This window comes from Trichechus manatus, unplaced genomic scaffold, assembly GCF_000243295.1.
Source record: "Trichechus manatus latirostris isolate Lorelei unplaced genomic scaffold, TriManLat1.0 scaffold00071, whole genome shotgun sequence".
NCBI classification, from domain to species: Eukaryota; Metazoa; Chordata; class Mammalia; order Sirenia; family Trichechidae; genus Trichechus; species Trichechus manatus.
In genome coordinates, this window is record NW_004444007.1 from 11,851,130 (window position 1) to 11,873,229 (window position 22,100).

A 22,100-nucleotide genomic window follows, 5' to 3' on the forward strand; every position below is an offset into this window, starting at 1 on the left:
TCCTACTGTCTCGTGCAGCTATCACTCTTGCTACTTCTATGCTGTGTCTCTCGCTGTTTTCCGTGTTACAGCTCCTCCCTCTCTGTGTCTCTCTTTAAGCCTAGAGGGATGGCAAAACTGACCAATCCCCTTGTTAGGGTTCCATACACCTCATTTGCATGGTCCTATCCTCACAAGGGTTCCATGCACCTTATTTGCATTAGCATCAAGCTATCCAGTCCCCTTGGTGGGCCACAAATACCTTAGTTGCATAGTCCCATCCAGTTACTCTGTGGGAGTTACAAAGACTGGCTAGAAGGGCCACATTAAGAAATTCACTGCACCACAATGCTTATATGCTCGTGTATATATGTATTGGAGACCTAGTGGTGCAGTGGTTGAGAGCTGTCGCTACTAACCAAAAGGTCAGCAGTTCGAATCCACTGGCCGCTCCTTGGAAACCCTATCGGGCAGTTCTCCTCTGTCCTGTAGGGTTTCTGTGAGTCAGAATTGACTGGACAGCAGCAGGTTTTGTATATGCATTACAAATTCTCAAAGGATACACAGTAAACTAGTAAATGTACCTACTCTGAGAAGTAGGATATCAGCTACCAGTCAGAGAAACTTCTACTTTATATTCTTCATGGTTTGAATTTTTGTTGTTCCTGTTGTTGCTGTTAGTTGCCATCAGGTCAGCCCTGACCCATGGTGACCTTATGTATAACAGAATGAAACTTCCCCATCCTGCACCATCTTCATGATCACTGGTATGTTTGAGTCCGTTGTCAAGGCTATTGTATCGATCGACCTCACTGGATTTCCCTTGTTTTTTCATTGGCCCTCTACTTTACCAACCATGATGTCCTCTTGTAAGACTGATTTGTTTTTTATTCTGGCAGTACGCGATACAGTCAGTATTCTTTGCCGACAGTACAATTTTGTTTTTGATTTTGTTCTTTTTATAATAGGCATATTATTTTTATAATTTTTTTAAAAAGTTAATAAAAGATCTGAACTCCTTCCAAGCTGGGTATATTAGTTATCTATTGCTGTATAACAAAATACCCCAAAACTTAGCAACTTAAAACAACAAATAATTATTCTCGTGGGTGGTTTTGGCTCAGGGTGTCAGGGGATTGTATTCAGGCTGTCAGCCCGAGCTGTAATCATCTCAAGACTCAACTGGGTTTGAATGATCTGCTCCCAAGCTCACTCTTGGGATTGTTGGCAGGCAGTGAGTGTTGTTTCTCTCTGGCTCTTGGCCAGACAGTTCACTTCCTCGATGCATGAGCTTCTCTGTAGGGCTGTCCACGATACGACAGCTTGCAGACTGAGTGATTTGAGAGAAAGCCAGAGTCCAAAATTGACGCCACAGTCGTTTTTCTTTTTTTCAGTCTTGGAAGTGATATGCCATCGCCTCTGCCATATGCTATTGGTCACACAGACCACCGTGTCAGAGGAGACTACACAAGGGTGTGAATAATCAGGAGGTGGGAATCATTGGAAGCCATCTTAGAGGCTGGCTCCCACAGTGAGGCTATAACAGTATATCTTTTGTAGCAAGTTGAGATTATGGAGAAAACAGTTAACTGGGTCAACATTTAAATAGGAAGTATGCTTAAAAATTACTCCATGATGGTTTTTTCCTCCCTGTGGTATTTTCTTTTATGGCCTATTTAGTTATGATACACTTTTTCATTATCTCCTACCCAATCCCTGTAAATATTTTTTTCTTTTTCAGGTCCAGCACAGAATCAAATGCAAGTTTCATCTGCATATGGATTGCATCCTCAAAACTATATTGCTCCCTCAGGACATTACTCTCAAGGACCTGGGAAAATGACCTCATTACCATCGGAGAGCCAGTGTGGTGATTACTACTCTGGTCTCTATACAGTACCAACACAAAATGTGGTGACTCCTAGCACAGTGAACCAACAACCAGGAGCACAGCAGATGTATGGCAGGGGCCCTCCTGCCCCTCATATTGTGGGATCCACTTCCGGATCTTTCCAAGGTGCTGCATCATCAGCATCCCATTTATATACGAGTGCCTCCCAGCCATACTCTTTTGTGAATCACTACAATAATCCAGTCATGTACTCTGCCAACTCTTCTGCTACTTCTCAGGGATTTCCCTCTACTTGTGGTAATTATGCTATGTCAACTGTTTCTAATGCTGCATATCCTAATGTTTCATATCGCTCTCTGCCTGCTGGTGATCCATATGGGCAAATGTTTACCTCACAGAATGTTCTTACTGTCAGGCCACTTAAAGATAGTTCATTTTCTGGTCATAATACACCTATCAGTCATCCATCGCCGCTTCCACCTCCACCATCACAACAGCACCAGCAGCAGCAGAGCCTTTCAGGATACAATACTCTGTCGTGGTCAGCTCCAGGCCTTCAGTCAACCCAAGACAGTCTCATCCGAAACCATACTGGATCCCTGGATACAGACAGCAACAACCCAACACATACTGGTAGGTTGAATGAAAAGTTCACCGAAGCATGGTTGAATATCAGTGCGTTTCCGATCAGATTATTATTTGCATGAAGATTAAAGATAACATTGCTTAATAGAAAAACTGGGAATTAGCCACTTTTGCAATTTTTTTACTTTATTTGTTGTAGTATTATACAGCATCTCCCTGAACCCTTCCCCCTGCCCTATTCATAATTAACCACCCAGTCATTTGCCTTATCTAGTCTGGTTCCTTGCCATGATTAGAATCTCAGTCAATACTTGTTGATGTGTTTTATACCTCTACAATTGTCTTAAAGTGAGTTAGGCATAGGGCAGAATAGGAGGATCCATACGGGGATGTGCTTTGTTGGCCTGTTCATTCCTTGTTTTACTAGTTCAGCCTTGGAGATCATTCTGTTTCCAGCAGTGCCCTACTCACTGTAGAAAAGATGATGGCCTGCAGCACTACCCTGGTCTCCCGAAGTTAGCTCCTGTTAGAGACTTTCGCAGATGATGTTTCCTACACATTAAAGCTGATGTTTTCTCATTCTCAAATTGGTAAGTTAGGATAAAGGATAGGGCAGGGGAAGGGCAAAACCCTTGTAGTTTTTCTGACTTTCCTAAACCAAGATGTGGTTAACTTTATTAGTTTAAAAATTATGTATGGAAGGTGTGTAGTCTTTTTAGTGTGGGGTTTCCATAGGCTATACTCATTTTAATACAGTTTGTGAACTAGAACTTAACAGATTCTGCTCTCTAACTGAATGGAAATGTCTGTAAAGAATGGGGAGAATTAGTAAAGCTGTGGTAGTTTTCTGAATTATAATGATACCTTTAGATTGTATTTTAGAGTCTGGATAGTCATCTATCAAGGATGTTGTGGAAAGGTATTCTTCCCTGGATAATTATTTAAAATGAGAACTTTAGACTATTAGATCTGAACCCTGCATTTGAGATCATCTAATCCTTCGTTACTGTATCATTTAGAAATGCTTTCAGTATAAGCAAGTGAGAGTGGTTTAAACAAAAAAAGGGGGTATTTTCCTCACATAACAAGAAGTCTGGACATTGGATCCAGATATCCTCAGTGTTCTTTCTCTCTTTCCACTCTGCCATCCTTAGCCTGTTGGTTTATAGAAACAAGATAGTTTATGTACCTCTAGGCATCAGGTCAGAGTTAAACGCAGCAGGAAGGGAGAGGAAAGGGAAGGGGGGGTGGCATCGACAGGCTTCCTTTTACGTTACCATTTGCCGTGCTATTGCCGCCAAGTCAACTCCAATTCATAGTGACCCTGCAGGACAGAGTAGAACTGCCCCATAGGGTTTCCAAGGCTGTAATCTTTACAGAAGCAGACTGCCACATCTTCATCCTGTGGAGCAGCTGGAGGATTCGAATCACCGACCTTTCAGTTAGCAGCCGAGAGCTTAACCACTGCGCTATCAGGTTCCTTATCATTTGCCATAGCTGTTTTAAAAGGCTAGAAAATGAATATTTAGCTTTATAACCTCTATAGTTGAGGCAGGCAAGAAAGAAGGAAGTTAGCATTGACTGGATATTGGATGAGTCAACTTAAAGTGTCTGTTACTGTTCCAAAATCTGGCTGTGTACTAAAATCACTTGCACAGATTGCAGTCTTCAACCCCAGACCAATGTGCTAGAATCCCCAGGAGTAGTCTTGAGAATCTGTATTTCTGTCTTGATCTCATGTGATGCTTAGTAACACAACCAAATTTTACTTCAGTCCTTTTGTTTTACAAATGAGGGGGGAAAATGATCCAAGTTGAGTTGCCTGTGGTCATTAATATTAAGACAAAGTGTGGCCTGGAGCTCAGGCTATCCCTGTCAGAAGCAGGACCCTCTGGCCCTTAGAAATTCTGTTTTCTTTTTTTTTTATTATTGTAATTAAATGAGGTTTAGATTTCAAGTTCGTCTCCCATACAAAAATTTTTTTTTGCGTAGATTGTTATGAGACCCTAATTGCTCACCCCATTCTGCGACAGCACACTCCTCCTTTCCGCCCCTGATTCCCCATGACCATTCAACCCGCTCCTAACTCTCTCTGCCTTCCTATCTCACCTCTGGACAGAAGCTGCCCCTTTGGTCTCTTGTGTCTACTTGACTAAGAGGCACACTCTTCACGAGTATTGCTTTATGTCCCACAGTCCAGTCCAATCCCTGTCTGAAGAGTTGGCCTTGGAAATTGTTTTAGTTCTGGGATGATGGAGAGATCAGGGGCCATGCTTTCCGGGGCACCTTCAGTCTTAGGCCATTAAGTCTGGTCTTCTTACTAGAATTTGAGTTCGGCATCCCGTCATTCTGCTGCTCCATCAGGGACCCTCTGTTGTGTTCCCTGTCAGGACGTTCATTGGTGGTAGCCGGGCACCATCTAGTTCTTCTGGTCTCAGGCTGATGAAGTCTCTGGTTTATGTGGCCCATTCTGTCTCTTGGGCCAGTACTTTCCTTGTGTCTTTGGTGTTCTTCGTTCTCCTTTACTCCAAGTGGTTGGGACCAATTGATGCATCTTAGATGGCTGCTTGAAAGCTTTTAAGACCCCAGACACCACTCACCAAAGTAGGATGCAGAACATTTTCTTCATAAGCTTTGTTATGCCAATTGACCTAGATATCCCCTGAAAGCATGGTCCCCAGACCCCCATCCCTACTACTCTGTCTCTCAAAGTATTTGATTGTATTCTCTGTTTTCTTTCTGTCTTCTTTAAGCAGTCCTTTTATAGATCAGTGTATCCTAAGGTCCCCCACACATAAGGATTTTGTGACTTTCATGACAAAAAAAAGAGGAAATGCAGTCAATTCATATCTTATTTCTGAGATGGGAATAGTACTCTGGATAGATGGAACCAGTTTATACTGAGATGTAGAATTAGGGAAATATGGGGGTCAGTTGTCTCCTGGACAGTATACCTAATTAGGAAGAGCTTATTATTAAAAATATCTTGAATGGAAAGTTAGAATAATTATAAAGTTACCTTCTATTTAAATAATTGTAGTATTTGGTTCTTTAGACAGAGAGGTAGGGGTATATTTCCCTTCTTTTAGTTCTAGTACTGTACTATGAATGCCATAACAGATATAATTTTAGAAGTTAATTCTTGTAGAGAAGTGTGTAGGAAAGTTGGTGGTAGAAGAAAAAGAATAAGGCTACTTAATTTTTTGCCTTTGGATTGGTAAATTACTTTTTAATTTTTTAATTATAATTCAAACCAAAACAAACCCATTACTGTCGTTGATTCTGACTCATAGTGACCTTATATAGGGTTGTTATGAATGAATTATAGTTCAGAGGCTGACAAATATATCTCAGATTAATGTACTTGTTCTTCACCATTTCAAAACAAATAGATTACTTTTAAAACCTACTTTAAAATAAAATATTACAGAGGTTCCCAAAATTTCTCACTTAACTTACCTCAGTATTTTTTTCACAGTGCCCTTACACTAAAATAAAGACCTAACAGTTTCATTTATTAAGCATTTAGGTCCAGGAAACTTAGTAGTAATAGTTCATGAGGTGTTGGATGAAATCACTGTGTTTCTCCTGAAAATTTAAAGTATCCCATGGAACCATGTGAGTTTGTTGCAGTGCCCTGGGGCACCTTGGTACAAGGTTTGGGAACCATGGCAGTGTCGATTTTAATCTTCTGGAAAGACAGGCAACTTAATACTGCTTTGAGTACTTTTACATTGCCATATTAAAATAAGAATCATAGGTATTAAGCATAGTTTTGTGTGAAATTCAACCTTTGAGTAATTGACAACAATTACTGTGTTTTTAATTATTTGATTGTACTAGCTTCGTTTTAAGATATATTAAATTTGAGATATTCATTTCAGATATACTATACATTTCAGATTTCAGCTATATCCTTATGCTATTTGTAAAGCTTTGGAGATCCAAAAGCATAAACTTGATGTAAGCTAATATCAATAATGCAGTGATGGGTACATGCTGTTATTTTTTAGGCAGTTGATGAGTTAATGTTCAGAAACATGGAATAAATGGGACCTTTAAATGTCATCTGTTTGCCTGTTTATTTTAGAAAATCATGCTAATATATTATAATTTAGCAGTAGAAATTTAAATTATTTTATTAAAAAGTCTAATTGTGTACATTTTGGATGCTTTGTTTAGTTGTTAACTTAGGGTGAAATTTCGGCTAGTATTTAAAAGGCATCATTGTATTAGTCCATGGAAAAAATTGTAAACTGTCACTGTAGATAGATGTCTCAGGTGCAGAGACTCTTTTTTTAGTTTGAGGAGAAGTTGGCTGAGTGTTTTGCTTTGGGAGATGACACCAATCTTTGATGCAGAATGGGTACCAGAACTCTGTAGATTCATTTATAGTCATTTTGTTAATTTTTAAAAAAATCCCCCTTTGTTTTGAAAAGCACATAGTTTTAAAAAATGGCAAGGTAAATCTTGTTGCCAAGATGTTGAATTTTGTCAGAAAAATTACTTATTTTGAATGTTTCTTGCTTAATAAGAGTTACGTATTAATATAAAATAGTGGTGTCTGATTAAGCTGTTTTTGCTGTGTACGATTTTATAAAACAAACGTTTCAAAAGCTACTTGTGTAATCATCATCATCTATATAGTCGTTGTATAAAAGTCCACTGCGTACATGACATTTAAGATAGAATTGTCACTGTAGTTAATGTTACATCTGTCATCTCTGGGTAGTGATGTGCCCAAGGAAGAGCAAAATAATCATCCTCTGGGGGATGACTGAACTTAACTAGACAAGGAGATATTTGAGTTAGAAATAAACTAGAAAGCTACATTGGAAAAACAAAATGTTCACAAAAGGTGCAAATAGCATAGCACAAAAGATTATTTTCAGCCTTGGAAACCTGTAAGTGAAATTCCAAAGTTACGATATGGGAATAACATAATTTTTACCCTCATACTCCTTCAGTTTTTCTGAAGCTTCTACTCCTGAACCTTATCTTCTTTTCTCAACTTTGTACCTCCCACTTGCAAATTTATCTACATTACCCCTTCTCCAGGCTCAGAGGATGAGAAGTCCACTTTCCTGATCAGATCCTGCAGAACTCTGCTTTATCAGTTGTCCCCTCTCTGGTGTATCAACTTCTCAACATTCTGCTGGTCAGTGGCATTGAATAGGTGAGGGGAATTGATGAAGAAAACACTTAGGTTTGGTCCTATATGTGACCAGGAGCCATCAAAACTTGTTAAGCAGGATAGTGGTATTGTAAGATTTGTGCTTTACAGCTCTATTCTGGGAGCAGTGTAGTAGATAGACTGGAGGAGGAAGAGCCTGGAGGCAGGAAGAGCATCTAGGGAGGAATTACTGTAATTATCCAGGTAAAGGATGATGACTTTGGCTGGTATCGCTTTAGACAGAAGACAGATGACGGCAGTGATTTTAAGGACCTGTTGATACAGCTTATGGAGGAAAAGGAAGAATGAAAGATGATTTAAATTTTCTAGGTTGAACGACTTGAATGGATGGTGGTGCTATTAACTGAGAATTTATTTAATCCTCATAGTTCCAAAAGAATTTTATGCATAATTACTTAAGATAGGGCTTACTTTTGTAGTATTATGTTAGTAAAGAAGTATTCTTTTGAGAGGCTGTCCAGATACTTAATTCTCATATATGTTATATGACAAAATGAGTTCTAAGTAACAAGTTGGGAACTACCTGAATTATCAAAGAACGACGAAGGATTTGTTCTTGAATTGTAGGCTTTGTCTCCAAGTATCCCATAAACTAAACTGTAGTACAGCAGTTCATTTTGCATAGTGTCAGTTTTATATGTGGTTTCTTCTGTTGAATTCTCTTTGTGAGAGGGGCAGTTTCTTCTTGTCTGGCATGCTGTTACAGTCCTTAATGTTTGTAGACCTTGTCTCCATTCATTCAACAAATATTTGAAAGCTGGTATTTGTCAGGCGTTGTTCTGGTGCTGGGAAGATAAAATAGTGAGTAAAAAACTTGATCCTGATGAAGTTTTCAATCTACTGGTGGAAGCAGACCTTATCCAAATAAATACAAATGAATGTAAAACTGCTGTTATTATTTAAGCATCATGAAGCAGTGAAATATGGTGTTTGGAGAGCATACTCAGGACTTTTTACCTATTAGTCATGAAGGGTAGGGAAGTCTTCCCTGAGGAAGTGATACTTGAACTGCAATCTGAAGAATTAATTTTTCATGTATAAAATAAATTGCAGGTGAAATAAATATTTAGATGCAAAAAGCAAAACATTAGAACTTTTTAAACAAATTGGGAGACTATCTCCAGAACCTTAGAAGTAGGGAAGGGTTTCTCTAGAGATAGCACATAAAGTGCTAGCCATAAAAGATAATCTTGATAAACTTGATTACCTTCTAATTAATAACTTTTCTTCAATATGTAAGTAACATGTACAAATTCATAAGCAAAAGACCAACAACCCAAGAGAAAAATACACGAACAGGCATTTCACAGAAGATGAAAACATACTCAACCTCATTAATAATCAGAGAAATGGAAATTAAAACGAGAATGGGTATGTTCTTATGCCCAGCAGCAGATTGGTAAAAATTTGAAAGTCCAACAATATCGAAGGGTGGCAAGGATGTGGAGTAACAGGAAACCCTTAGACACTATTGGTAGGAGGGTATGTTGGTTCAGTATTTTAGGATAATTTGATAGTAGTGGAATTGAAAATAACCACACCCTAAAACACAGCTGTTGTACTTCCATACACCCTAGAGAAATCCTTCTCAGACGTTGTGCATATGAGGCAGCTAAGATCTTGTTAAAATGCAGGTCTGGTAGGGCCTGGCAAAATGAATAATTTCTTTTATAAGGATCAGCACAAAGCTGGTTTCTGTGAGGCGGAGGTCAAAGATGTCCTAAATGTCCAACTTTTCCAAGCTGCTGTACCGCTCCATCATCTCTAACATCAGCTACTCCATCTCGCCTCAGTACCCTCCCTCCTGTCTTTGGGTTTCCTAATTCGCTACAAAGTCTCATAGAATTCACAGAACTCACAAACCATGTAAAGGAAATGGCTCACGCAGTTGTGGAGGCTGGCAAGTCCCAAATTCGTGGGTCAGGCATTGGCTTCTCCCTGGCCCTCAGTCTCTGCCCAGAGCCACTGAGCTTTCTTGCTCTGTGGGCCAGGAAGCCCAATGCACCATCTCCTGCGGGTCTCTCTTGCCTTGGTGGTGGTAGGCTCTTCTCTCTGCTCTGGAATTGGATCTCTTTTAAGGCGAAACTGACCAATCCCCTTAGTGGGCCACAATTACCCAATCATAGCCCTGCCCAATCATCTGGGTGGGAGTTACAAGACCATGGCGAGAAAGGCCGTAGGAAGTAATTCATCACACCACACTGGCCTAAGAGTCTGCCTTTCTAACAAGCTCTGTGAGAGATGTTGCAGGTATATGCTGCACTTTGAATAGGAAGACCCTAGAGCACCACTTTCTAACCTGTTTTAGATGTGTAGCACTTATAGCAAATGATAACAGTTTGCTTGGAATACTGGGCTAAAGGGGCTAGGTTGCTCTGGGCCCAAGACCTCATTTCCCACAGCACTACCCACAGGGCTAAGGAGATTCTGTATCCCAACCATGGCATGCCCCTTGAAAAGCCCTGCCCTAGAGAAGAAACCTGTACATCTGCACCAGCAACGTGTGCGTGAATATTCATCGCAGCACGGTTTGTGAAAACAAAAATTGGAAACAACCCAAAAAGCCGTTTATAGTAGAATGGATAAATAAATTATATTCTTTCAATGGAATACTGAACAGCATTGAAAATGATGAAATTGACCTGCTCTCATTCACAGGAAAGAATCCAAGAAATGTAACATGAGAAGTCATGGAAGGATAGCTGCTATATGTCACTGTTATAAAGTTCAGACACAAGCAAAAATAGTGTTTAAGGATACTTATATGTGTAGTAAACTATTTAAAAACAAAAGCAAGGAGGTAATAACCATAATTGAGGATGGCGGTTTCTCTGGGACAGAGGCAGAAGTTCGTTCTGAGGAGCACAGTGACAGCTTCAGCACTATTGGAAATGTTTTATTTCTAATGTTGTATGCTGAGTTCGTGGGTATTTCTTATATTATGCATATATATGCACATGTATGTATGTATATAGGAGTCCCGGTTTGATGCAACCAGTTAAATGCGACTACTAGCTGAAAGGTTGGCAGTTCTAACCTACCCAGAAGCGCCTCAGAAGACAGGCCTGGGGATCTCCTTCTGGACGGTCATAGCCTGTGGAACAGTTCTACTCTGCACACATGGGGTCGTCATGAATTGGAATTGACCTGATAACAACTAATAGCAAGTATATATATGTGTGTGTGTGTGTATGTGTGTGTGGAGTCCTGCTGGCTCAGTGGTTGAGACCTTCGGCTGCTAACCAAAAGGTCAACAGTTCAAATCCACCTGCCACTCCTTGGAAACCCTTGGGGCAGTTCTACTCTGTCCTATAGGGTCGTTATGAGTTGGAATCAACTTGATGGCAATGGGCATATATATGTATGTGTGTATGTATGTGTGTGTATATATGCCCTCCCCCGGCAGGGTATCCTCACAAGTGCCCCCATGCCAATCCTTTTCCACATGTTGCTGTAAAAAGAAATTAGCGCAGCGTTTACAAAACTACCTCGCAGGGGGAGGACACAGCCAGCAAACAAACGCAGAAACAAATGCGTAAAAATACAGGGTATGTGTGTGTATACATACATGTATTACATATACATACACATATATGTATTACATAAACTTGTTTATATCAATTATGTTATTAAAGAAAAAAGTAGTGGCAAAGGAGGAGGCTGTAAGTGCTTATTCTCCTTTGATGGCAGGGAGAATGGCAAGTTCAAGGAACTGAAAGGCCAGTGAAGCTAAAGGAGAACTGTGAGCCAGGATGAGGCTAGGGAAATAGGACCATTCAGAGCCTTGTTCACCATGTTAAGAACTTTTTAGGATAAAATGTTTCATCTTCACCCCCAAGCATTGGCAGAATATTGAAAGGTTATAAGCAGGGTGATGACATGTATCAGGTAGGAGATCATACATAGTGTTTCAGAGCAGAGAGGAGCCCTGTTCAAAACTTAACTTCTTAGACATTAGTGCATCTAATTTGCTGAGATGAAAATTTTCCTTTAAAAAAAATCTGTTCTTATCTCCCCCCGACCAGTCCTTTCACTGACATTGTAAAGCATCATTTAAAATATTTATGCATTAGATTAAACCATATGAAATTACTATTTTTGTAGGTTAAAAAGGGTTGAATATTGGCAATTTCAGATGTTAAAACTACTAGTTAGAATTTCTTACTACGTTAAAGAAAATTTAGAAAGTGGAAAAAATTATCCATAAAACCACCACCACCATGCTAACAAAGTCATTGTTCTGTGTTTCCTTCCAGTGTTGTATGTGTGAGAGTGTGCATAACTATATGCAGTTGTAATTATTGAGAACATGAGATTTTCTTTTTTTCTTACTGCGTATCTTGATAATTTTTTCTGTTAACAGCAGCTTCATAATATTTTGTTGAGTACATGTATCATGATTTATTTGTGACCTCTTGCTGTTTAGGCCATTTCTCATTTTTCACTGTTTTAATTTGCACATTACATAGCTTTTACCAATTTGGGATCTAAATTTGAATTTCTTATATTACTGCTGATGTTGAACATTTTCCCATGTTTGTTTAGTTCTTATATTACTCATGACTAATTTTTAATTATATTATTAGCAGTATTGTTAGCAATTTTTATTATTTAGTAGTTCAATTCCCAACCAATGCAACTCACGCACAGCCACCACCCGTCTGTCATTGGAGGCCTGTGTGTTACTGTGATGATAAATGGATTTCAGCAGAGCTTCCAGACTAAGACAGACTAGGAAGAAAGGCCTGGTGATCTACTTCCAAAAATCAGCCAGTAGAAACCCTGTGGATCACACTGGTCTGATCTGCAGCCAATCGTGGGGATGGCATAGGACTGGGCGCGTTTCATTCCATTGTGTGTGGGGTCACCATGAGTTGGGGCCAACTCGACAGTAGCCTGGCAGCTGACAACAACAACAATAGAGCCTAAATAAGTTTAGTAATTTCCTTTGGTAAAATAATAGAATGAGAATTTGGATTCATTCACAGTTAAATTTTAGAATGAAATTATAATTTTTCCTCTTAGTCCAAAAGTACTGGATTTTGAAGGCGAATTCTTTTCAGGTTTTTCAGCAAGTTGCATAGTCTCAGTATCGTAATAATCCATAAAGCTTGAATGTTTTAATTGGCTTTTCCATCTTCTAAGGTAAATTACAATAAATTTCGACCCACAAAAAAAAAAAAAAAGAATCCCAGGTAAAATAGCCTTTTTTTTAAATAGTCTTTTGTACATAGCTGTGTGTCTCCCTTTGATATCTTGCAGAGGTTTCTTAACAAATATAAACCTCTATGTTTGTATGTACAATGGAAATGAGTGTGAATTAAAGTTTGTTTTTTTTTTAATGATTTCAGAACTATTAAAAAATTCTTCCTTTTCAACACTTCATGCACAATTTTCTCTTTTCTCAAGAAAGTTTTCTGACGTAAGTTTGAGGGGGGAATAAACTAGTGATTGTGGTTTGTGTGCGTTACCTTATGTTGAAGAAATATATTATATACATATACATATGTATGCACACACAGAGCTTAATGAATTTTCTCAAGTGGAACAGAGCTTTGTAACCAGCACCCAGAAGGTGTCCTTGGGTCCCCTGCAGTTAATATCCTCCCAAGCATTTATTGGCTTCTCACGGTACAGTTTTGCCTGTTTTAGTACCTTGTCTTCAGTAACTTCTATGTTGTGTCTGGCTTTCTTTGCTCAGCATTAGGTTTGTGAGATTATTCATTTTGTAGTTTTAGATATAGTTCATTCATTCTTATTGTATCGTATTACATTGGGCGAACATATCAGTATTTATCCATTCTGTAAATGGGCATTTGGGTAATTTCTGGTTTGGGGCTGTTATAAACAGTGCTGCTATAAGTATACTAGTATGTGTCTTTTGACAAATATGTATATGCATTTCTGTTGTGTATATACCTGGGTAGAATTGCTAGGTCGTGATGTATACATAGTAAAGCTTTAGTAAATACCACTCAACAATTTTCCAAGTGGCTGTTTATCTGTTGAGTTCTTAATGTTAGCTATTGTATTATTTAGTTTCAATACTGTTTGGTTCTTTTCCGCATCCACTTTTTATGGTTTCTTGTTCTCTGCAGATATTTTCAAGCTGCTGTGTCTTGAATGTAGTAAACATAGTAAGCAAAGTTATTTAGAATGTCTGATTTTCCTAACGTGTTATATCGTTGTGTGTCTTTTACTGTCATCTGTTCTGGTTGGTTCTTACTCCCCGTGTCTTCATTTCTTTGTATGGCTTGTTATCTATGACATTGTATTTGGAATTGTTTTTGAAAAATTATTTGTGGGAATAATTTGAGGCCTAGGATTATGGAACCTTTTTCTCCAGAGGTTTTATGTTTGCCAGTTGCCTCAAGGCACTACAGCTTGTGATGACATTAATCCAAGTTAAAGGTTTAAGATTTACTAGGCTGTCCAGTTGTCCTGAATTAAAGCTGCTGCTGTTCGTAGGGATTAGTTTCCTGGTTTATCCTTATCTCAAGATCATAACCCTTTAGAGTCCTATCTTAAAAGTGGGGATACAGGCTGCCTTATCAGGTGTCCCATTTTGGGCATGCCTGGATATGTCTTCTGTTCCTCACACTTTGCAAGGCCACAGAACACAGGTTTGTAGCAGATGTTCACAATGAAAGCAGCTTCGAGTGTTGGGCTATTTCTGTAGGTTTTTAGTTTCTTAGAGATTTTGACCCAGAAATTCCTTACTATCACATTAGCTCTTTGATGATTTTAAGAAGATATTTTTTAATACAGCTTTTGAAGTTATCTGTAGTGGGACAATTGGTTCTACATACCTAGGCCACATTACCAGAAGCAGAAATATCCTCTCTATTTTTAGACAGTGTCTTTTAATTTCTTATTAATAACAACGGTAGAATTAGTATATTTACTCTCCCCTCTTTTCCTCTTCCCTTTTCTCTGTCACCCAATTTGAGATGATTATATCTTAGTTTTTGCTTGTTGTTGGGTGTCGTCGTGTTGATTGCGACTCTCAGTGACCCCATGTATAGAGTAGAACTGCCCCATGCGGTTTTCTTCGCTGTAATCTTTATGGGAGCCAATTGCCAGGTCTTTCTTCTGCAGACTTGCTGGGTGGGTTCGAACCACCAACCTTTCAAGAGCTTACCTGTTGTGCCACCCTGTTAAATCTAAGTATCACTCTGTTACGTTGCCAGTTTTAATGATTCTATCAGTTATTTATTGTTGGTTTAAAACAACAAGGATTTATCATTTTTCACGGTTCTGTGGGTTGGTTGGGCAGTTCCTCTGCTGGTTTTGTCTAGGCTCACTCACATTACTTCCTTCAGCTGTTGGGTTGACTGGGCTGGAAGATCCTGGATGGCGTCACTCACACATCTAGCTGTTGGCGTGAACTGTTCACTGCGGTGTCCAGGTTTTTCTCCACGTGGCCTTTTGTCCTTCTGAAGACTAGCTTCCTTACATGATTGTCTCAGGGCAGCATTTCAAGAGCTGAAAGGTGTAAGCTGCAAGGCCTCTTGAGACTTACCGTCTGGGACTTGCACCATCACCTCTGTCACATTCTGCTGGTAAAAGCCAGTCGTGAGGTTAGCCCAGATTCAGGAGGTGGGAAAATAGATTCCACCTCTTAATGAGGAAAGCTCCAAAATATTGTGATTGTGTTTTCAGTTGACCACGATGACATTTTTCTCTCCCTACTTAAAAATGGTGAAGCATCCACCTTCTTTCTCCATTCCCTATACTTATATCATTTGTTTTAGTCTTAGACCTTAAATGTGTTTGCATATCAGAATGAGGGAAAGACTTGGGGCATAGGCTAGGACCATGTTTTAGTTTTGCAGAAATTTCCTTATCACCCAGGATTTTGTTCAAATTTGTTTAAAGTTAACTTTTTTCCAGCCAACAGGAATAAGCAGCCGTGGGTGTTTTCCCCAATCTCTCTTACCCCCTGCTTCCAAAGAGATAGATCACTTTCTGGTAAGTAAGGCTTATCTGCGTGATTATTTATCTAGCCCCCATCCCACTGCTTCTCAGAACTGTAGTGAGATCAGGGATAGTTCTGCTGTCAGCCCTTCGTCTGGTTCACGGTGTTTAGTAGTGTGCCTCCCACCTTCCGGAAGCATACTTCTCAGGCCCTGATATCCTCCATCTGCTTCTTCCTGTGCACCTCTGCATCTCTCTTGCTTTTGGCAGCCCTTCCGTTCATGTTGTGTTTGGGATTTATCTGTTTCCTTTGTATTTTCTTGTCTCGTTTCTTGTTGCTTTTGGATGATTTCAAGGAAGAAAAGTAGGAAATGCCTTTATGTCACCGTTCTTAAATGAAAAGTATTTCTAAATAAGATCTTGTTCTCAGTAATACATCTCAGAGCAAAGGCATTGGAAATTTTCAGGAAGTTTTCTGTTGATGAATTTAACTATTTGAGAAAATATTAGTAACGGTCAGCATTTTTTTCCTCATGTTTGGAAGGTGAATCTGAAGAACTTGTAAAACTTCTTGTGGTGCTCTTCTGTCTACCTACACTTCCATTCTTCCACCTGAGATAATTTCCCTTTAGTCTGAAGAACTTCCTTTAATATTTCTTGGAGTATAGGCGTACTGGTGATGAATTCTTCCAAACTTTTTAAAAACAATAATAATTATTAGTAGTATTTGAAAGCATCTTTATTTTGCCTTCATTTTTGAAGCATATTTTCAGCTAGCTAGCTACTGTTTTTGCAAAAGGAATGATTATGATGCACATGTGTTTTTAATGCTGTTAACATTTTTCCTTCTTTTTATTTTCTATCTGTATGATTTGACTTTACATATTTTTTCCATTGATATATAATACCGTACCACTTATTCAGTAGTTAGACTTCAGGAAAGCCCAATCTCTCCTTGGAGTTAAACTCAATGAACTATCACAAAGGCCCAGTATGAATTATATATACTGTATTCCAGAAGTCCAACCTACTGTTACCACCAGGTCCTTACTTAGTTATGTGTGAAATAAGATGTCGGGTTAGAAACAGCAAATGACAAGGCAAAATGAGATATTAGTTGATACTGGAAACATTTATGGAATTCAGGGACTACATTACTGCAGAGGTAAGTAACCTGTATTCATCTTCTCTTACCTGCGGCGCCACTGAATAGTACAATGATTAATATTAATAGCAGTAGTTATTACTTCTTAAAGAAAAGCTGTTTTGGGTTCATCTCATTTAAGAAAATAAGGAATCATGAGAAATGTTTTAGGAAAGTTGTCATTTAAAGATTCTTAAAACATTTGGTGACTAATTTGTTTTCAGTTTTTGGAAAAGTCATTTCTTTTTACCACCTTATCTTCTCTGTATACTAGATAAATGTGATGCTACTGAAGTTTCTTCAAGAACTTCAAATAAACTTTTGTTACTAAGCCTGTTTAAAACATATTTCAAGTTTGTTGCTGTGGATGAAATAGTTTCTTGTCTTCAATTGCAGATTCTTTATCCTGTCCTGTTATGCAAAATGTTCAGCCTCCCAAGCCCAGCCCAGTAGTATCCACTGTTTTGTCAGGAACTTCGTCAACAAGAACGCCTCCTGCTGCAAATCACCCAGTTAAGCCTGTGGCCTCTGTCCCACAGCCAGCAGAGCTATTACAACAGAAAGGTATTTGAGAAATGTGTTACACTATATGTTCAAATAACTGATTTTAAAAAGTCAAACCGTATTCTCTAGAAAACATGAGGAAAGTGATTTATAACCTCAATCCAAATATGACTTCTCTTTTTTGTATATTAACTTACAGTCTGTGTTTATGATTATATATTTTATATAATTGCAATCATCGTTTACATGTCATGTTGTATTTTGCTTCTACATTTGTTAATCTATACACAGTTCTTCATATATCTGTGTAGTCTTTATGGTCATTTCATGGCTAATAATCCATTGTGTTGATGTATTATAATTTACTAATCTATCATGGAGCATTTATGTCATGTTTTTTAAGGGTAATTATAGTTTGTTTTACAGTAAAGCAACCAAAATTTCCTTAGTTATTGAATCTCTATATCCTGTTTGATGATTTTTCTGTTTGTCATTATTATTAAAGGGAAGTAATCTTTGACCCACTTTTGGGGATGAGAAAGGGTGAAAGTGAAATTGTAACCGACCCTCTTGTAGCACTGACAAACTGTGAGGTTTGTTTAGTATTCACCATGTGTCAGATAACTGACAGCTGACTACGGTACGTTGTTTTGACCCTCTTTCCCCACATTGCTTTTTCTTTTGGCAGTGTTCTTCGTCTGGCTAGAATCCCAAAGCTATTGACATTTCAGGTTAATATACTGTATTGTTTCATTTGACCTGTTTTCAGGACTCTGTAGTTTGTATTTCCAGAGCAGCAATTAGTAATATTTTAGGGACCATTTTCTCTTTGTAGTGACAGCTCCCAGCTGTTGGTATGAAGAATCCTCCCTCTTATGGGCTCAATCTCAGAAAAAAAGAGAAGAGCATCATAAATTCTTAGGCTGCTCTCACTGTTTGTGTTAACTGTTTTATATGGTCAACAGAGGACTTTCTATCAATTGGATCAGTTTTCACATTGTTAAGTTTCCTTATTTGTTTTTGTAGGAAAATCAGCTGGGCACCAAGGTGTGTGTAGTGATCCCAACAATTTAGTGAGTAGACTGGGAATACACCCTGGTTCTTGAAAGCGTTCACCTTCAAAACAAAGGACTGGTAGGAAAGTTTTGCTTATCATGAATAGAAAAAAAACCTTAAGGATGGGTTGAAACCCCAACTAAATGAATGGTGTCTTTTCACATCTTTCTTCTACATCCATGACTGCCTTCCACTCTTACTTGTCTTGCTTCTTTTGACCCTTTACATTGCCACTCCTAATTTCTTTCTTCCTATTACATTTTCTTTGTGACCATCTTACTTAGATACCATCCTACCGTCTTTCTCTAAAGATCATTTCCTAAAACTTTTTTGTTAAAAAAAATCACAGTTGTTTCTTCTTGTTTCTTGCCAATAATATAGATTTTTGAGAAGGAGCTGCCTTTTATTGAGAACTTACAGTGTGCCAGATACTCTGTGTTTATTATCTCATTTAATCTCCATATTGATCCTATAAGGTAGATATTATCCCTGTTTTACAAATGAGAAGATTGAGATTCACAGAGGCTAATTAACTTGCCCAAGGTTACAAGTTGAGAAGTTGCAGAGTGAAAGATTTTTAACTGAAACCTCTCTATCTTGTTCTCTTCTATAAAATGAAGTTGAAATTTTTTTTGTTGGCTTTTGACAAACTCTTGATTTACCTAAGATAAAATCCTGGCATAAATAACAGAAAAAGATAATGCTGAAGACATTTTAATTGTAGCTTTTATTTTTCCTTTTTCTTAAATGGGATATTGTCCTCTTTGGATAACTCTGGAGTAACCCATTACCCATTGCCGTCGAGTCAATTCTGACTCATAGTGACCGTATAGGACAGAGTAGAACTGTCCCATAGAGTTTCCCAAGGCTATAATCTTTACGGGAGCAGACTGTCCACATCTTTCTCCTGCAGAATGGCTGGTGGGTTCGAACTGCTAACCTTTTGATTAGCAGCTGAGCACTTTAACCACTGCGCATCAGGGCTCCTTCAGATCTGGGGTTTATAACCTAGTTGTTTGTGTGAATCAAGGCTACTATGTAGGGTTGTACAAGTTATAGTTTATGTGAATGGTGCCTCTTGAAGTTGTGCAGCCTACAGCTTGCATAGTGTATGTTGGGGACCTGATGTAACACTAAAGTATTAATACTTCACAGAAAGTAGTCTTTTTTTCTCTCAGCTGCAAAGATATCCTCCATAGTTGTTCTCCCAAGACTTCAGCATTTTGTACTGTCTTTCACAGGGGAGGCTTCAAACTTTTTGCTTTTGTATCCCCCTAAATGACAGTTGTAAAAACTGTGAAACTCCTTGAACGTATTTTTGATTGACATTTTAAATTTTTCATCAAAAGGTAAACAGTTGTATTTATGTAATTTTCAACATATTATGCATGTTGACATTATAAAGCGAAGGTGTTATATTACCCTTAAATGTGTCAAGTAAAATGATACCTACCCTCATCCTTTTAAAAAATATACAGATAAGCCTTTCTTTTAACATTTGGAAACTTTACATTTTCTCTTTTTCTTCTTGAAGGCATATCCTCCCACCCAGAATGTAATAATATGTTCTTAAATTAGAAATTCTTTTTTCACTCAATCATACTTCTCTGCCACAATAATACTGTATAAATTAATATTGTTCTGTTTTCTATGACTTTAAGTCTCTAAGCATTAATTTTTTTTTCTTCTGGATGAAGTTATCATTATAATTATTATGAGTATATAGTTGGTCGAAACAACATATATATATCATGAATTTTGATATTATTAATGTGGAAAGTGCATTTTTATTGGAAATGTGTCTTTCAGTGGGATAAATGGGCTCTCCCCGCTGCCCCCCATTCCTTTGTCCCAGCTGAGCAGGATTCATTTTTAGAATGAGGTAGGGATTAAATAAATTTTACTTCTAGTTTTCGTTTTTATACATAGAATTGTTGAGAAATTTTGTTCACATAAAGTAGATGAGAATGGTATTGGAAGGATTTTACTAAAGCAATATTGTTCTGGTTTTTCTGAGTTATATGTCAGAAGTTTTTGTTGTTGTTTGTTAAATTTTATTTTCTAGTTTTTAGTGTTTTCCAGCTTCTAGATTGTTGGTAGCTTTATTATTACTTTTGTATAAACAACAACCAATAAACTCGTTGCTGTCGAGTCCATTCCAACTCATTGCGACCCTGTAGGACGCGGTAGAATTGCCGCATAGGGTTTCCAAGGAGCTCCTGCTGAATTTGAACTGCTGACCTTTGGTTAGCAGCTATAGCTCTTAACCACTACGCCACCAGGGTTTCCTGCTTTCATATAGCGGTTTACAAACTACAGATACCTTTAACATTTATTATCTCCATTGATCATCACATGAGGCAGATGTACCATATCTCATCTTCATTTTATAGATGAAGAAATTGAGGCTTAGAGATACTGGGTGTCTTACACAGAGACATACAAACTTGTTAGAAGGTGTACCGTGACCCAGTGTAAACCTTCTGCCTCCAAACCCAGAGCTCATTTTACTGCATCAGAAGTTATTAAAAATAATTGTTACTTTCATTGCACAATTGCCAGTGATATAGTTTATCACATCCTTTAAATGTCTTTTTGTCAAGAACTTCAAGCTGTGGTTTAGGTCACTGTCTTAGTTATCCAGTGCTGCTCTTACAGAAATACCACAAGTGGATGACTTTAACAAAGAGATACTTATTTTCTCAGTCTAGTAGGCTAGAAGTCCAAATTCAGGGCATCAACTCCAGGGGAAGGCTTTCTGTCTCTGTCGGCTCTGGAGGAAGGTCCTGTCATCAGTCTTCCCTTCGTCTGGGAGCATCTCAGCGCAGGAACCTTGGGTCCCAAGAATGCACTCTGTTCCCCACACTGCTTTCTTGGTGGTATGAGGTCTTCAATTCTCTGCTTGCTTCCATTCCTTTTATCTGTTGTAAGATAAAAGGTGGTGCAGGCCACACCCTAGGAAAACTCCCTTTACATTGGATCAGGGATGTGACTTTAGTAAGGGTGTTACAATCCCACCCTAATCTTCTTTAACATAAAATTACAATCACAAAATGGAAAACAACCGCACAGTACTGGGAATCATGGCCCAGCCAAACTGATACATTTTTTGGGGGATGTAATTCAATCCGTGACAGTTGTTTATGTTACAGATTCTATCTCCATGTAAGCCAGTTGGCAACAGCCATCTTCATTTTCAAGCCAATGAGCCACATTTTACTTTGCCGGGAAGTCTGATTTAATTTTTCAGTTAAAGGAAGTGTGTTCCTTGGAGTTTCAAAGGATGTCATAAACTCCACAGAGGAATGAATTATAGCATATATTTCACAAGCTAAATTACCCAAAGCAGTCAAATTTAAATGTCAAGAGGTCTAATATAATTAATTTATCTTTTTTTATAGTAGGTTATAAAAGCTAGCCAGCCTTTCAGTGTACTGTTTCTCATTACTTAATTTGAAATAAAGCAGTGGTATGTGTACCTAATATTAGGTAATATCACACTATTTATGAAGTGAGGATTATCTTGAAAAACATTGTATTCCTGCAGTAAATATGTATGTTTTATGTATTGAACTCTGGTATTTGGATCTTTTTAATTTATTTATTATTGTAAAAAAATATATATCACAACATTTTCCAATTCAGCGTTTCTCATGCATATAATTTAGTGACACCAGTTACGTTAATCATGTTGTGTAACTATAACCAATAACGGTTTTTTTTTTTTTTTAATGGATTGCTCTTTTGCTGTCATATCTAAGGACTCTTTGCCTAATCCAAGGTCATGAAGGTTTTCTCCTATGTTTTCTTCTAGTAATTTTATAGTTTTATGTTTTAAACTTAAGTCCATTGTCCATTCTGAGCTCATT

General features: G+C 38.1%; 1 protein-coding gene across 4 annotated transcripts in view; it reads left to right on the forward strand.

Moving 5' to 3' along the window:
- Positions 1–311: 311 nt before the first annotated feature.
- SEC24B (SEC24 homolog B, COPII coat complex component) overlaps positions 312–22,100 on the forward strand; it is an 83,319-nt gene continuing 61,530 nt past the window's right edge. For 2 of the 4 annotated variants that reach the window (XM_023734794.1, XM_023734795.1), the window contains exons 1-2: positions 312–2,464; positions 17,068–17,235. In XM_023734794.1, coding sequence (XP_023590562.1) covers positions 1,738–2,464; positions 17,068–17,235 — 895 coding nt within the window. In that variant the 5' untranslated portion in view covers positions 312–1,737. The remainder of the gene's footprint in view (positions 2,465–17,067; positions 17,236–22,100) is intronic. The other 2 variants (XM_023734796.1, XM_023734798.1) reach the window with 2 other exon arrangements.